We start from the raw sequence: 15,955 nt of genomic DNA, 5'->3' as shown, positions 1-15,955 counted from the left end.
TAATTTTAATCATCACAAGGGGTCTGTGGAAATGTTATCCTTTTTTTAAAAAAGGGGTTTATTCATTTAAATTTGGGAACCTTGTAGCAGAATTAGGCTTGATGCTATTCACATCTCAGCTTCCCCACTTAACCACCAGTTTATTCAGTCTTTGCTGGTCCCTACCTCCCTCTCTGTGAAATGGGCATAAAACCAACACATCACAGTCACTGTGCTGGGAATTATGCACAGTGTCAGATAATTATGTCAGATGACGTGTGTGACAGGCTTGTCTAACGCTTAGCATATCCCCAGTAAATACAAATTCCCTTCCCTGTCTCACATTTTCAAATTGAGTGAAAGAAAGAAATTACTTGAAATGTAAAACTAACAATTCTTTAAAGAATTCCTTCCTTTTAAGAAAATGGAACCATAATTTACCTGGACATTTCCAGAGTCTCATCAGCTACAATACTGTTCAAGATGCAATTTAAAAAAAAAAAAAGAGGAAGGAGCCATTGCAAAATAGGAAAGGCAATGCTCGTATTACAAATGTATGTGAAAGTCTAGCTCCCTGTTTTTGAGAAAGAAATGAAAAGGAATGTTGGAGATACAATCCCTTGAGGTTTTCACATAGCACGCTCAGAATAGCAGTAAGCTACCTGATGGAAAGGATTTTAAGAAAGGAGCATTGCTTCTCCTGGTTTGCCCATTCTGAGCACCCAAGTCCTTCCTGTAGTTTAGGTTGGAATTGTTTTCCTTCACTTTGAAAGCCTTTTTGGTTCCTATATTTGCAAAGGCTCGGAGTTCATTTCAGGTCTAACCTTCAAATACAGCCGCCCATTTTATCTCTTCATCTGGGTAATATTTTTCTATTCTTTTAGTCCTACAGCTCCATCTGGGGAGCTCCCTCTTGAAACTTCAGTTACTGCTCAATCAGTACTCTCCTAGTGATTATATCCCAGTGTCAAAGGAAATGAACTTATTTTATTCCCTATTTTGAACCCACTTCATGGTCGGGGTTCAGGCTAAAAATGGATTTCCACACGTTCTTTTCTGCAGAACCAGAGTGCTGCATGACATTAGCAGTCACCTCCCAAATCCTCTCACACATACACGTTGAGAAAAACTACTCTGTGACTCAGAGTGGGGGCCATGAATACAGTCGAACACATCAGGATGGGTCAGCCACAGCAGTGATGACTAATCACTGAATCTTAAACAAGAAGGATCAGATCAGTTAGAGCGGGAGAGAAAGGCATTCCGGAAGAAGCAAAAATGTATGCAAAAGTTATTAGACACAAAAGGAACTGAGAGTAGCTTTGGCTGCAAAGTATGTTGTTAGAAGGCAAGGCAAAACAAAAGAAATACAACATATAATTATGACTCTGGAGTCAAATGCACTTAACCTCAAATTCTACTTGTGTAAAGAATTTTTGAAATTCTCTGAGTCTTGGCTTTCTCATTTGTATAGATTTCTTAAAAAGTAAGGAATCAATGAGCTCATGTATATAAAGCATAAAAACATGATGGCAAAAGAAAACAATGTATGCTTAGCATATGGTAACTTATATGAACATGAATATGTGTGCGTGCTCAGTCGCTCAGTGGTGTCTGACTCTTTGCGACCCCATGGACTGTAGCCCACCAGGTTCCTCTGTCCATGGGATTCTCTAGGCAAGAAATACAGGAGTGGGTAGCCATTTCTTCCTCCAGGGAATCTTCCTGACCCAGGATTAAACTTGCATCTCCTGGGTTGGCAGGCAGATTCTGACCACTGAGCCACCAGGGAAGCCCAAATATGAATACATTAATATATGAAGCTGATGGGTTGGGCATGGACATACTATGAATAGTTTTAAATGCGGAGCTTAATCCAATGAGGTCTTGAAAGCTATTTGGAGCCATTGAAGGAATGGACTGATCAGATTTCTATTTTCATTAATGCAGATACTCAAGTGAAAAGCAGTGTGCTAATCATCGTGGGACACGTTTGAATACAAATACTATCTTCGACTCCCAGTCTCTGCTTCACTGCCACCAACTGCTGAGGATTTAGTGTGGGTCTGGTGCTGACTTCAAAACAGGAAACTCTTCCCTACTTTCCATTTACAAAGTGGGAGGAAGGAAGCTAGAGTTGGGCAAAGAAAGATTGTAGTGCAAAGTCTAACCAGAACCAGCCTAGCCCCAAGGGCAAAGTGCTTCATTTTCCTCCAAGAGTTATGAATAAAAATAGCACATGCTACAGTGAAGGTCACAAAACCTCATGAAATAGTCATGACTTAGTAATTCCCCTTGATGTAGATCTTTTTCATTTCTTTTTGAAATTGACATACACAGCTATTAGAAGAACTCCTTAAGAGAAAAAACACCAACAAAGTCCAGCTGAGTCTTCCTGATTCCTGCAGCCTGGATGGAGCTGTCAAGTTGCTCAAAATTAAGGAAAAGGAAGTGTTCTAACACAGCATAAAACGTACATACACACCATTTTTTCTGTAGTAATAACTGACTTACAATTTGCATTGACTAAAGAAGTTAAAGGCCAGCACCAGAATGCACTTTAGATAGCTGCTGCTGCTGCTGCTGCTGCTGCTAAGTCGCTTCAGTTGTGTTCGACTCCATGCAACCCCATAGACGGCAGCCCACCAGGCTCCCCCGTCCCAGGGATTCTCCAGGCAAGAACACTTAAACACATCTGAATACAAAAATTTCTCGTCTCTTCCTTTTTAGAGGAGATATTTCCGTGCAAATGCTGACCTCTTGTGGTAAGAACCAGTTACTTCAAAGAGGGTTTCATTCCAAAGGAATTTAAGATAATCTGTGTTATCATAGATAACAGAGTTTTGCCAAGAGAGTCCACTGGTCATAGCAAACACCCTCTTCCAACAAAACAAGCGATGACTCTACACATGGACATCATGAGATGGCCAATACCGAAATCAGATAGATTATATTCTTTGCAGTCAAAGATGGAGAAGCTATAAACAGTCAGTAAAAACAAGACCGAGAGCTGACAGTGGCTCAGATCATTAATTCCTTATTGCAAAACACAGACTTAAACTGAAGAAAGTAGGGAAAGCCACTAGGCCATTTAGTATGACCTAAATCAAACCCTTTACCATAGAAGTGACAAATAGATTCAAGGGATTAGGTCTGATAGGCAGAGTGACTACGGACAGAGGTTCGTGACATTGTACATGAAGCCGTGATCAAAACCATCCCCAAGAAAAAGAAATTCAAAAGGCAAAATGGTTGTCTGAGGAGGCCTTACAAATAGCTGAGAAAAGAAGAGAAGAGATAAGCAAAGGAGAAAAAAAAAGATATACCTATCTGAATGCAGAGTTCCAAAGAATAGCAAGGAGAGATAAAAAAGCCTTCCTCAGTGATCAGTGCAAAGAAACAGGAAAACAGGAAAACAACAGAATGGGAAAGAGATCTCTTCAAGAAAATTAGAGCTACCAAGGGAACATTTCATGCAAAGATGGACACGATAAAGGACAGAAATGGTATGGACCTAACAGAAGCAGAAGATATTAAGAAGAGGTGGCAAGAATACATAGAAGAACTGTACAAAAAAGATCGTCCCGACCCAGATAATCATGATGGTGTGATCACTCACCTAGAGCCAGACATCCTGGAATGTGAAGTCAAGTGGGCCTTAGAAAGCATCACTATGAACAAAGCTAGTGGAGATGATGGAATTCCAGTTGAGCTATTTCAAATCCTGAAAGATGACGCTGTGAAAGTGCTACACTCAATATGCCAGCAAATTTGAAAAACTCAGCAGTGGCCACAGGACTGGAAAAGGTTAGTTTTCATTCCAATCCCAAAGAAAGGCAATGCCAAAGAATGCTCAAACTACCACACAATTGCTCTCATCTCACACGCTAGTAAAGTGATGCTTAAAATTCTCCAAGCCAGGCTTCAGCAGTATGTGAATCGTGAACTACCTGATGTTCAAGCTGGTTTTAGAAAAGGCAGAGGAACCAGAGATCAAATTTCCAACATCCGCTGGATCATGGAAAAAGCAAGAGAGTTACAGAAAAACATCTATTTCTGCTTTATGACTATGCTAAAGCCTTTGACTGTATAGACCACAATATTTTGATTTCAGAATTTCATAAAAATTCTGAAAGAAATGGGAATACCAGATCACCTAACCTGCCTCTTGAGAAACCTGTATGCAGGTCAGGAAGCAACAGTTAGAACTGGACATGGAACAACAGACTGGTTCCAAATAGGAAAAGGAGTATGTCCAGGCTGTATATTGTCACCCTGCTTATTTAACTTCTATGCAGAGTACATCATGAGAAACGCTGTGCTGGAAGAAGCACAAGCTGGAATCAAGATTGCCAGGAGAAGTATCAATAACCTCAGATATGCAGATGACACCACCCTATGGCAGAAAGTAAAGAACTAAAGAGCCTCTTGATGAAAGTGAAAGAGGAGAGTGAAAAAGTTACCTTAAAACTCAACATTCAGAAAACTAAGATCATGGCATCTGGTCCCATCACTTCATGGCAAATAGATGGGGAAACAGTAGAAACAGTGTTAGACTTTATTTTTTGGGGTTCAAAATCACTGCAGATGGTGACTGCAGCCATGAAATTAAAAGACGCTTACTCCTTGGAAGGAAAGTTATGACCAACCTAGATAGCATATTCAAGAGCAGAGACATTACTTTGTCAACAAAGGTCCGTCTAGTCAAGGCGATAGTTTTCCAATAGTCATGTATGGATGTGAGAGTTTGACTATAAAGAAGTCTGAGCACCGAAGAATTGATGCTTTTGAACTGTGGTGTTGGAGAAGACTCTTGAGAGTCCCTTGGACTGCAAGGAGATCCAACCAGTCCATCCTAAAGGAGATCAGTCCTGGGTGTTCATTGGAAGGACTGATGTTGCAGCTGAAACTCCAATACTTTGGCCACCTGATGCGAAGAGCTGACTGATTTGAAAAGATCCTGATGCTAGGAAAGATTGAGGGCAGGAGAATGGGACAACAGAGGATAAGATGGTTGGATGGCATCACTGACTCGATGGACATGGGTTTGGGTGGACTCCGGGAGTTGGTGATGGACAGGGAGGCCTGGCGTGCTGTGGTTCATGGGGTCGCAAAGAGTCGGACACGACTGAGTGACTGAAATGAACAATGAAGGAGACCTGGGTTCAATAAGTAAAACATGATCACTTCAACAAAAGAGATTTATTCACGCTGCAACAAATACATTTAGCTCTTTCATTTTCTTTGCCTTAAAAACTCAGCAAGTGAGTATTTTAAAATTTATTCAGCAATTCATTGATTGACACTCTGTTTCCAATCCTGTGGCATTACCAGCAGTACCAAAATATGTGCACATGTCTCTTTATTTGCACGTATAAGAAATCCTTTTGTGTTTATACCTAGAGTAGAATTATGGGATTGAAGGGTATTAAATCTTCAACCTTACTAAAATGCCAATTCATTTCCAAAATGGTTGCAACAGATTCCATTTCCATCAGCTGAGTACAGGTGCCCAACCTCCTCACCAACATTCATTAAACTTTTAAGCTCATGCCAATGTCATAGATGAGAAAACAATATCACAGTATTGTTTATGCATTTCCCTGATTGCTCAGGAAGCTAAGCATCTTTTCATATTTCCCCTCTGTATGAATTTCCTGCTTATGTCTTCTGCCATTGTAACTTGAGTTGGTTTTTAAAAGTGTATGCTGCTGCTGCTGCTGCTAAGTCACTTCAGTTGTGTTGGACTCTGTGCGACCCCATAGAAAGCAGCCCACCAGGCTCCCGTCCCTGGGATTCTCCAGGCAAGAACACTGGAGTGGGTTGCCATTTCCTTCTCCAATGCATGAAAGTGAAAAGTGAAAGAGAAGTCGCTCAGTCGTGTCCGACTCCTAGAGACCCCATGGACTGCAGCCTTCCAGGCTCCTCCGTCCATGGGATTTTCCAGGCAAGAGTACTGGAGTGGGGTGCCATTGCCTTCTCCATTAAAAGTGTATAGTGTGAGGTAAAGGTTTGATTTCACTCCTCTGCACATGGATGTCCAGTATTCCTAATGCCATTTTTAATTTTTTTTGGCCACACCATGTGGCAAAAGGGATCCTAGTTTCCCAGCCAGGAATCAAACCTGCATCTCCTGCATTGGAAGTGTGGAGTCTTAACCACAGGACCAAAGAAGTCCTCCCAACATCATTTATTGAAGAGACTATCCTATCCTCATTGTGTGTTCTGAGCACTCTTATTGAAGATATGTTGGCCACATATAAAATATATGACCATATATTTATTTGGGGGCTCTCTATTCTGTTCCATTGGTCTACACATCTGTTCTTATGCCAGCACCACATTATTTTGATTACTGTAGTGTGTAATTTTTTTTTTAAATCAGGAAGTGATACTTTCAGTTTTATCCTTTCTCAAGACTGCTTTGGCTATTTGAAGTTTTATACAGTTATGTACTAACTGTTTATACAACTGTGCACTAACATAGGAGGAAAAAGAGGTGCCCGATTAAATTAAAGAGTTTATGCATTATTGGATGTCTGCCTTTGGAATGGTATTATTACATATGCAGAAAACTTACGCTATGAACGACAATATGATCCTTACCCTTCTCTAAATATAAGGAATAATTTATGAGACATTAACTAGGTCCATAGCTTTGTAAAGATTTATGGGTTAAGATTCAAGAAAAATACAAGCTTTGGGATTAAAGTTAGCGGTTCAAATTCCAAACAGCTTTCTCTAGACACATGACCCAGGACAGACAAGCCTGTTATGTACAATGTCGTGCTAAGGAGGAGGAATAATACAAGAAAAGTGTCTGGCTCATAGGAGGTACTCAATAAAACTTGACTATTACTTACGGACACTGTAACAGTGTAAAGAGCTCAAAAATCCTAATCAAAACCCATGGGTAGTCTCATTTGGCCAGTTACCTCTATCAGGAACCCTATCTCTTTGAGTTTGCTTCCTCATGTGTAAAATGAGCATAATAGCTGTGTTACTCACCTTAAAATATCATTTAGAGGATCAAATGTCTTACGTTAAGTGCTTGGGAATTAGAAGGCATTTTTACCATCTAAATGCTAAAACGTTTCTCTGGTAGTGATTTTTGATGAGTATCTTTTAAAATTGCATTGCCTACTTCCTTGTCTTATTGCCAGCTCCTCAAAACAGCAATTAATCTATATTATTTTGTTCATTCAAATGTAGAGTTACTATTCATTCAAGAAACACTGTCCACTGCCTATAGAGAGCACAGGTGCCAGCAAATGTGATTTAAAAAAAAAACACAATTCTAAGTCTTTGGCTAATTTAAATTCTAGACTTTGATGGATGCATCAACAAACTCAAGCTCTTCTCCCATTCGGATTTTTGAAAAAAAAAAAAAATATATATATATATATATATATAAAATTTACCTCTTGCGTAAAGTTTATTTACTTTGCAAGGAGAGATAAGAAAGCCTTCCTCAGCGATCAATGCAAAGAAATAGAGGAAAACAACAGAATGGGAAAGACTAGAGATCTCTTCTAGAAAATCAGAGATATCTAGGGAACATTTCATGCAAAGATGGGCTCGATAAAGGACAGAAATGGTATGGACCTAACAGAAGCAGAAGATATTAAGAAGAGGTGGCAAGAATACACACAGAAGAACTGTTCAAAAAAGATCGTCACGACCCAGATAATCACGATGGTGTGATCACTCACCTAGAGCCAGACATCCTGGAATGTGAAGTCAAGTAGGCCTTAGAAAGCATCACTACGAACAAAGCTCGTGGAGATGATGGAATTCCAGTTGAGCTATTTCAATTCCTGAAAGATGATGCTGTGAAAGTGCTGCACTCAGTATGCCAGCAAATTTGGAAAACTCAGCAGTGGCCACAGGACTGGGAAAGGTCAGTTTTCATTCCAATCCCAAAGAAAGGCAATGCCAAAGAATGCTCAAACTACTGCACAATTGCACTCATCTCACATGCTAGTAAAGTAATGCTCAAAATTCTCCAAGCCAGGCTTCAGCAATATGTGAACTGTGAACTTCCAGATGTTCAAGCTGGTTTTAGAAAAGGCAGAGGAACCAGAGATCAAATTGCCAACATCCACTGGGTCATTGAGATAGCAAGAGAGTTACAGAAAAACATCTACTTCTACTTTATTGACTATGCTAAAGCCTTTGACTGTGTGGATCACAATAAACTGTGGGAAATTCTGAAAGAGATGGGAATACCAGACCACCAGACCACCTGACCTGCCTCTTGAGAAACCTATATGCAGGTCAGGAAGCAACAGTTAGAACTGGACATGGAACAACAGACTGGTTCCAAATCCGGAAAGGAGTGCGTCAAGGCTGTATATTGTCACCCTGCTTATTTAACTTCTATGCAGAGTACATCATGAGAAACGCTGTGCTGGAAGAAGCACAAGCTAGAATCAAGATTGCCGGGAGAAATATCAATAACCTCAGATATGCAGATGACACCACCCTTATGGCAGAAAGTGAAGAGGAACTAAAAAGCCTCTTGATGAAAGTGAAAGAGGAGAGTGAAAAAGTTGACTTAAAGCTCAACATTCAGAAAACTAAGATCATGGCATCTGGTCCCATCACTTCATGGCAAATAGATGGGGAAACAGTGGAAAGTGGCTGACTTTATTTTTTTGGGCTCCAAAATCACTGCAGATGGTGACTGCAGCCATGAAATTAAAAGACACTTACTCCTTGGAAGGAAAGTTATGACCAACCTAGATAGCATATTAAAAAGCAGAGACATTGCTTTGCCAACAAAGGTCCGTCTAGTTAAGGCTATATTTTTTCCAGTGGTCATGTATGGATGTGAGAGTTGGACTGTGAAGAAGGCTGAGCGCCGAAGAATTGATGCTTTTGAACTGTGGTGTTGGAGAAGACTCTTGAGAGTCCCTTGGACTGCAAGGAGATCCAACCAGTCCATCCTAAAGGAGATCAGTCCTGGGTCTTCATTGGAAGGACCGATACTGAAGCTGAAACTCCAATACTTTGGCCACCTCATGTGAAGAGTTGACTCATTGGAAAAGACTCTGATGCTGGGAGGGATTGGGGGCAGGAGGAGAAGGGGACGACAGAGATGGCTGAATGGCATCACCAACTCCATGGACATGAATTTGGGTAAACTCCGGGAGTTGGTGAGGAGAAGGGGACGACAGAGATAGCTGAATGGCATCACCAACTCCATGGACATGAGTTTGGGTAAACTCCAGGAGTTGGTGATGGACAGCGGGGCCTGGCGTGCTGGGATTCGTGGGGTCGCAAAGAGTTGGACACGACTGAGCGACTGAACTGAACTGAACAATCATCCATAATACGATAACAATCCGATTACATCAGTTACCTATTAAGTCAGTTAATACCAGTTGATTTGGGCAATTTGGCAACGTACGTTGTACAATCAAACCTGAATGATTTTATTCTGAAAAAACCTGCAACGCTCCAGGTAGCCATCACTGTTCACAATTCCCACTTAGGGACAAGATAACGCAAAGTTATATTTTTGTTAGCGTCCCGTACTCTCGCTGGATATCCACGAAGGGAACCAGGTAAAGCGCGCCAGGCTTTCATTTAGGAACACGCGCAGGTGGGTAAGAGCTGGTAGCAGGTGTTTGGGTCAGTGCTTCTTTCCCCACCGCATAATTCCAACGGAAAGACGACTGCCCCTTGGCTTCTTATTGGCCAAGTGAGCGGAGACGAGGGAGGAACCGGGCAGAAGACTAGGTCTTGCAACAGGTGCCTTAACCCTGGGACTTGGCGCCACTGGCTATCCAATCAGTGCCGAGTACTGCGTTCCTCCACAATCTTCCTCGTTCAGTAGAGCCCTCTATCTGCCAGCAAAATGAACGAATCCCCACACATTACATTGCTACACAAGCCACGCTTGCATTCATGACTTCACGCTCCTCAACAGCTCAGGGATACAAGCGTTATTTTTATTTCTCAGAAAGTGGAACTGCACCTGAGCTACAGGGCCCGTGACCTTCGAGGCAGAGGCGCGAATCCGGAGGTGGGACCACTCGTTCGGGAAGAAGGACTTTGAACCGACGGCCACTGCCGTCACCTCCCCAGCCCGGAGCTCCCGGATAAGCCGCCTGACTTGGATTCTCAGACGGCTACCACCTTCCCTTGCGGCCCATCGAGCCGTAACCAGCCGCCATTCACCCGACTTCCCAAACCAGGAGAACGCCGGCCAACAGCCCGAGCGTCCCGGCTTGTAACCCGCAGCGTGTACAGGGCGAGGCCGCGCATCTGCAGTCACCCATGGGTTGTTACCCACGAACCCGGATCGGGCGTTGAGTGGCTAACCCTGGCTCCCAAACGCCCTCCCGACCTCCGTCACAGGGAAGCTCCCTAACACCACCGGACCCGCCCCTGCGCCCACAAGCCACTCTAGCCGCGCACGGAGCCGGCACTCTCGTTGCTCCCGCCCTGACGTCATCAGCGGGCGCCGCGACGAAGTGGCGGGCACGCTCAGCCAAGAAGATGTCTCCGACGCCGCCGCTCTTCAGTTTGCCCGAAGCGCGGACGCGGTTTACTGTGAGTTGCGGAACGGTGGGCGCGGCCCCGGCCCAACGCTATTTGTTGCTCTCCTCTCCCTGAAATTACTTGAATTTTGCACTGGGGTAAAGCGGGGACAGAGGCGTTACGCCGCGGCGACGGGTTCCCGGCCCCGTCGTGGGCTGGGGAGGCGGCAAAGGCGCTTTACCTGCCTCTTCCAAGAGTCCTCTGCGGTCCGCCTCCTCCTTTCCGCCGGCGGGTCCCGGAGCCCTGCGCCCTTCGTGGAGGGCTCACCCGCAGACTACCTCCGTTTGGGTCCTGCTCCTCTGCGGTGCTCGCTTAGCCAGGCGGGTGTTTCCAGAATTGGCAGGGGGCTGCTCTAGAGGGAAGGCGGGACTGGTTTTAGTCCAGAGAACCGGCTTCCGCCCCGCCTCCTAACTGCCAGGTGGCTCTTCTCGCCGCTTATTCATCACCCTTTAACTCTTTGTATCTCACTCCTTAGAGATCGATGAGGACGGTCCTAAGTGGGGCGAGGCAAATTGATCAGCTTGGGAAGGGTTGTCATCTGTCATTTTATTCTTCCGCCTTGGGGAACAGTAATTTAAGCATTTGGGGGAAACACTTTACAGGGCTTTTTGATGTTAGCTTATTTAACTCAGAATAGCCCTGTGAAGTAGGGTGTTTAATTATCCGCAGTAGACGAGATAGAAACTGAGACAGCCCGCCCCCCAGCCCCCGCCTTTGTTGTTGTTCAGTCGCTAAGTCGTGTCCGACCCTTTGCAACCTCATGGACTGCAGCGTGCCAGTCTTTCCTGTCCTTCACCATGTCCTGGAGATTGCTCAAACTCATGTCCATTGAGTCAGTGATGCCACCCAACCATCTCATCCTCTGTCACCCACTTCTTCTGCCTTCAGTCTTGCCCAGCATCAGGGTCTTTTCCAGTGAGTCGGCTCTTCGCATCAGGTGGCCAAAGTTTGGAGCTTCAGTATCAGTCCTTCCAAAGAATATTTAGGGTTGATTTCCTTTAGGATTGACGGCTTTGATCTCCTTGCAGTCCAAGGGACTCTCCGGAGTCTTCTCCAGCACCACAGTTCGAAAACATAAAAGTTAAATGATTTGCTTCACTGTTTTTTCTGACTTCAGACTCAGTATTCTTCTTATGTTGCCCATTACCAAATGAAGAACCGTGTTCTAAGTCGTTTGACTGGATTCGTCCCTACTTTTCTATAATTCTGCGAGGAGAAACTGTTAGGTGTGTCCAAGGTCATATCAGTCCTGGAAGGGACCATTTAATAGGAGATCATCTAGCCCAATGCTTCTTGAGATTGAGCATGGGTTGGGATCACCTGGGGATCTTGTTAAATGAGATTCTGGTTCGGTAGGAATGGGGCCTGAGATTCTGCATTTCTAACAAGTTCTCAGGTGATGCCACTGCTGCTGGTGGTAATAAGGACCCACAACAACCCATATATGTAACTGGTGAGGAGAATGAAGTTCAGAGACAAAGGGTATGCTCTGGATTACGGACTTCCTGGGTGGTGCAGTGGTAAAGAATCCGCCTGCCAGTGCAGGAGGCAAAGGAGATGTGGGTTCATTGCCTGGGTGGGGACGATCCCCTGGAGGAGGGAATGGCAGCCTACTCCAGTATTCTTGCCAGGAGAATCCCATGGACAGAGGGGCCCGGTGGGGTACAGTCCATGGGGTCACGAAAAGTCGGACACCACTGAGCTTGCACGCACCAAGATTACGCAGCCTACTCACAGAGTCAGGAATAGACCATTTCCTGTATAAATGTAACTCCTGTGATGTGACAAGATGATTTGCCAAGTGTATGTGAATTTTCACAGAGTGAATGACTTGGCAGTATTTTTCTTTTTCAGTTACGACTACTTTGTGACAGTCAGCAGGTTTAGTACTTTAAGACATCAGTGTTTACTTGATGTCAGGGACTGTGCTGTGCAAGCTGCCTAGGGGAGGTGGGACTTTCCTTGGGTCTTGAAGAGTGGATAGAATTTACATGAGCATATGGGAAGAACAATGTGCGTGGATACACTAGAGTGAACTTGATAGAAAATGATGGAAAAATGGCTAGAGCCTAGTGGAGAGTATGTGTTTGGGGTTACTGGGAAGGTTGGATAGATTGAGCGGGATAACATTATTAAGGACCTTTAGAGGAAGCTGTGAAACAAAACCTGTAAATAGGGGGCCACTTAAGAGATTTTTTTTTAAAGCAGAATGAATAGCATATTTAAAGGAAAGGTAGGCGGGAAAACCTGGAATGAGAAAACTGAGCTTGGACGCTCTCAACAAGCTTCAAGTGATGAGTAAGTAGCATTTGAATGAGAACTACTGCTGAAATGACTGACAGGTAATTTTTCTCAGGTATAAACATTTTTTAGTTAGACATACAATTAATGAGTGATATGTTTTTCAGTGAACAAAAAATCCTTCAACTTATGTGCTTTTTTTTTTTTTTTTCTTCTAGAAATCTACGAGAGAGGCCCTGAACAGCAAAAATATCAAGCCCTTGTTGAATACCTTTAGCCAGTTACCTGGCAGGTAAGGCGTTAATATCCATGACATGGGCTCATTGAAATCTTTATACTTAACCCTGAGCTGTTTTAAAAATGCAGGTGTTTTTTGTTTTTAATAGTGAAAATGAAAAAAAATGTACCCTTGACCAGGCTTTTAGAGGTGTTCTAGAAGAAGAAATTGTAAGTATGTTTTTCCTTTATTTATTGTTAAAATTTTGCTGGCAGATTAGTAAATATTATTTTTTAATTGGCTTTTATTCTTAGAATATTTAACCATGACTATTTTTTTTCTGGAGGGAACTACTTAGTCTGTGAAACCTAACTTGGTCATAGTCCGCATAGGAGTTACATCATGAATAAGGGTTTTGATAGCATAGGTGCAATTTAAGAGTTTGGTTTAATAGATTAGCAGAGCCCTCTGCCGTTGAATATGTATAAGAAAAGTTGGCATGAGGTCTTCCTGAGCAAGAACTAGAACTTGAAGATGGGCCCTGTCTTTGCTGTATAAACAGCGACACATCCTGGAGTGGATGAGAGGTCTAGTCCAAGGATGTTCAGCACGTATTCCAGGCCCTCGTTTTCCTTATCAGCATCCTCCTTCTCAGTTAGTAATAGATAACAGGAGCCTATCCAACTTTAGTACAGAAATTTAAACGTGAAAAATCTGACTTTGTGTACCATTAGTGGAGCACTCAAAGGAAAGGAAAAGTTGCAACAGTTTATTCTTCATTTAGCAAAGCTTGGATCCCAAGAAGCTAGATTCTTTTCCAGTAGCCATAAAACTGTCCCTTTCTTTAGGACAGTTCTGAATTCATTCTTTCTTCTTCAGACCTAGTCACCTGTTGTCAGGCATTGGGCAAGGTTACCTTGCTTTTTTGGGCCTCAATTTCATTTGTAAGAGAGGAAACACCATTTTTACAGGGTTGCATAAAACGGCACTTAATAAACACTCAATAAATGCTGGTTTTTATGATACTATCACACCTAAGCATCATCTCTCTTCTATTATTAATAAAACCCTTCCCAGACATACTGATGCACTAGTACAGTTAATCCCCCTGGCCCAGTCTTTTGTCTGGTGCCTTTGAGTGACTTAATGGCCTCAGCGCATCTGTGCTTGATTAGCTTACAGGCTTAATCATGCTAATATAACCATCTTCCCAAGACTCTTGGATTTTAAGTGAATCACCTGCTGCTTATTTATTTAATATACTTCTATAGTTAGGGCTCTTATCATTCATTTGTAAAATATTCTTAGTAATTTTATCCTCTGTGAGAAATATCCTTATCCAATGTTTGTGATAATCAATTTAATGTCAGAGGGTATGTTTTTCTTATTATCAAATTAGTCTAAATTCTGGTTCCTAAATTAAGTTGTTTTTTCCTTTGTTGGTAGATAAATCATTCATCATGTGAAAACGTTTTAGCTATTATTTCTCTTGCTATTGGGGGAGTAACTGAAGGTAAGTATGGTTTGGTTTGGTTTTAAAGTGATCCTAGACTTGACATGCTTTATTGAAAACGTATTCTCTCCATACCTCTCTACCTAGTTGATTTTGTTCATTTTTCAAATTCTGCCTACCTACCCCCATTGCCAAGAAGTCCCACTGAAATCAGCTCCCAGTTATTTCTTGTCACTAGTATACACTGCACACTTTGACATTTCTTTGTTCTCCACTTACTTCGTTCATCCAGTGCCTATTTATTGAGCATCTACTATGTGCCTGGTACTGAGCTAGGACTTGGAGATTCAGTGGTGGATAAAACATATTCCCTGCCTATAAGGAACCTAGTGGTTCAGGGAGAAAACTCATGTAAATGTCTTATTGGGGGTAATTGAAGTGGGAATGAAGTATAGTTGAAGTGATTCTTTAAACTTCAGAGTCTGAAGGATCCAGGATGGGCTAGAAAGAAAACTGTAACATAGGAGCTGGGGTGTAAGAGCTGTAAAAAAAAAAACGAGCAGAATGGGGAGAGGATGATGAGAACCATGAGGAAAGAAGCAGGAGGGTAAGTTAGGATCATTTGTAAAGGGCTTTGTATGCTGTACTAAAGAGTACCTGTGGGAAAGGCATGGGATGGGGAGAAACTGCTGGCAGGAAAACTGGGCAGACATTGGTTTAGATGGGCCAGGGGTAGTAGGAGGTAGTTTCAGCAGACTTTTAAAAAGTGACTAATACACAGTAGTAGCTCATTAAATATTTGCATAAAGAAGCAATGAAAAAGTAGCTCATCGGTACTCTTTTTTAATTAGTCTCGTTAAAATATTCCTTTGATTTATTCATATAATTTATGTGAAAAGTGCCTTTTAATCTGTAAAGCACTATTCACATTTATTATTTTGGTACTTATTCCTACAAAAAAACTGAAACATACAAGTTAAAAGTTATCTTCCAGTATAGCCGCAAACAATTTTGTGAACTTAAGTAGTTCATAAATTTTGGCTTTAGAAGTTAAACTTATATGAAATGCTTATTCATCATTCATTTATTAAGCATATTCTAACGAGTACTGCAATGGAGTGTTCCTTGCCAGTTCCTGTCAAACAGTTTGCAGCATCTACTTCATTCATTGATTATCCTGATATGATACTCTTGTAAACTGGTAATGTTTTTAATGCTTCAGTCAGTCCAGTTCAGTCACTCAGTCATGTCCGACTCTTTGCAACCCTATGGACTGCAGCACGCCAGGCCTCCCTGTCCATTGCCAACTCCTGGAGCTTGCTCAAACTCATGTCCATTGAGTCGGTGATGCCATCCTACCATCTCATCCTCTGGCATCCCCTTCTCCTCCCGCCTTCAATCTTTCCCAGCATCAGGGTCTTTTCCAATGGCTCAGTTCTTCGCATCAGGTGGCCAAAGTACTGGAGTTTCAGCATCAGTGCTTCCAATGAATATTCAGGACTGATCTCCTTTAGGAT

At 42.6% G+C, this 15,955-nt stretch overlaps 1 protein-coding gene, 1 long non-coding RNA gene and 1 other non-coding gene across 4 annotated transcripts in view; 2 read left to right on the top strand and 1 right to left on the bottom strand.

Annotated features, from left to right (window-relative positions):
- LOC101902862 (uncharacterized) overlaps positions 1–11,646 on the bottom strand; it is a 38,234-nt gene extending 26,588 nt beyond the window's left edge. Inside the window, exon 1 of one of the 2 annotated variants that reach the window (XR_239827.5) lies at positions 10,709–11,646. This is a non-coding gene — a long non-coding RNA (uncharacterized lncRNA). The remainder of the gene's footprint in view (positions 1–10,708) is intronic. The other variant, XR_009492721.1, reaches the window with a different exon arrangement.
- The window catches only part of THOC1 (THO complex subunit 1), a 38,681-nt gene continuing 33,189 nt past the window's right edge, over positions 10,464–15,955 (top strand). The window contains exons 1-4 of the mRNA NM_001205480.2: positions 10,464–10,539; positions 12,987–13,060; positions 13,155–13,215; positions 14,432–14,498. Coding sequence (NP_001192409.1) covers positions 10,486–10,539; positions 12,987–13,060; positions 13,155–13,215; positions 14,432–14,498 — 256 coding nt within the window. The 5' untranslated portion in view covers positions 10,464–10,485. The remainder of the gene's footprint in view (positions 10,540–12,986; positions 13,061–13,154; positions 13,216–14,431; positions 14,499–15,955) is intronic.
- Positions 11,843–11,934, top strand: MIR544B-2 (microRNA mir-544b-2). Its single transcript, NR_031185.1, has one exon. It is a non-coding gene; the product is annotated as a microRNA mir-544b-2 (primary transcript).

The sequence above is a fragment of the Bos taurus genome, chromosome 24, assembly GCF_002263795.3.
Source record: "Bos taurus isolate L1 Dominette 01449 registration number 42190680 breed Hereford chromosome 24, ARS-UCD2.0, whole genome shotgun sequence".
Lineage (NCBI taxonomy): Eukaryota > Metazoa > Chordata > Mammalia > Artiodactyla > Bovidae > Bos > Bos taurus.
The sequence above is the reverse complement of the archived record's forward strand: the minus strand, read 5'-3'. Positions and strand labels throughout refer to the sequence as shown.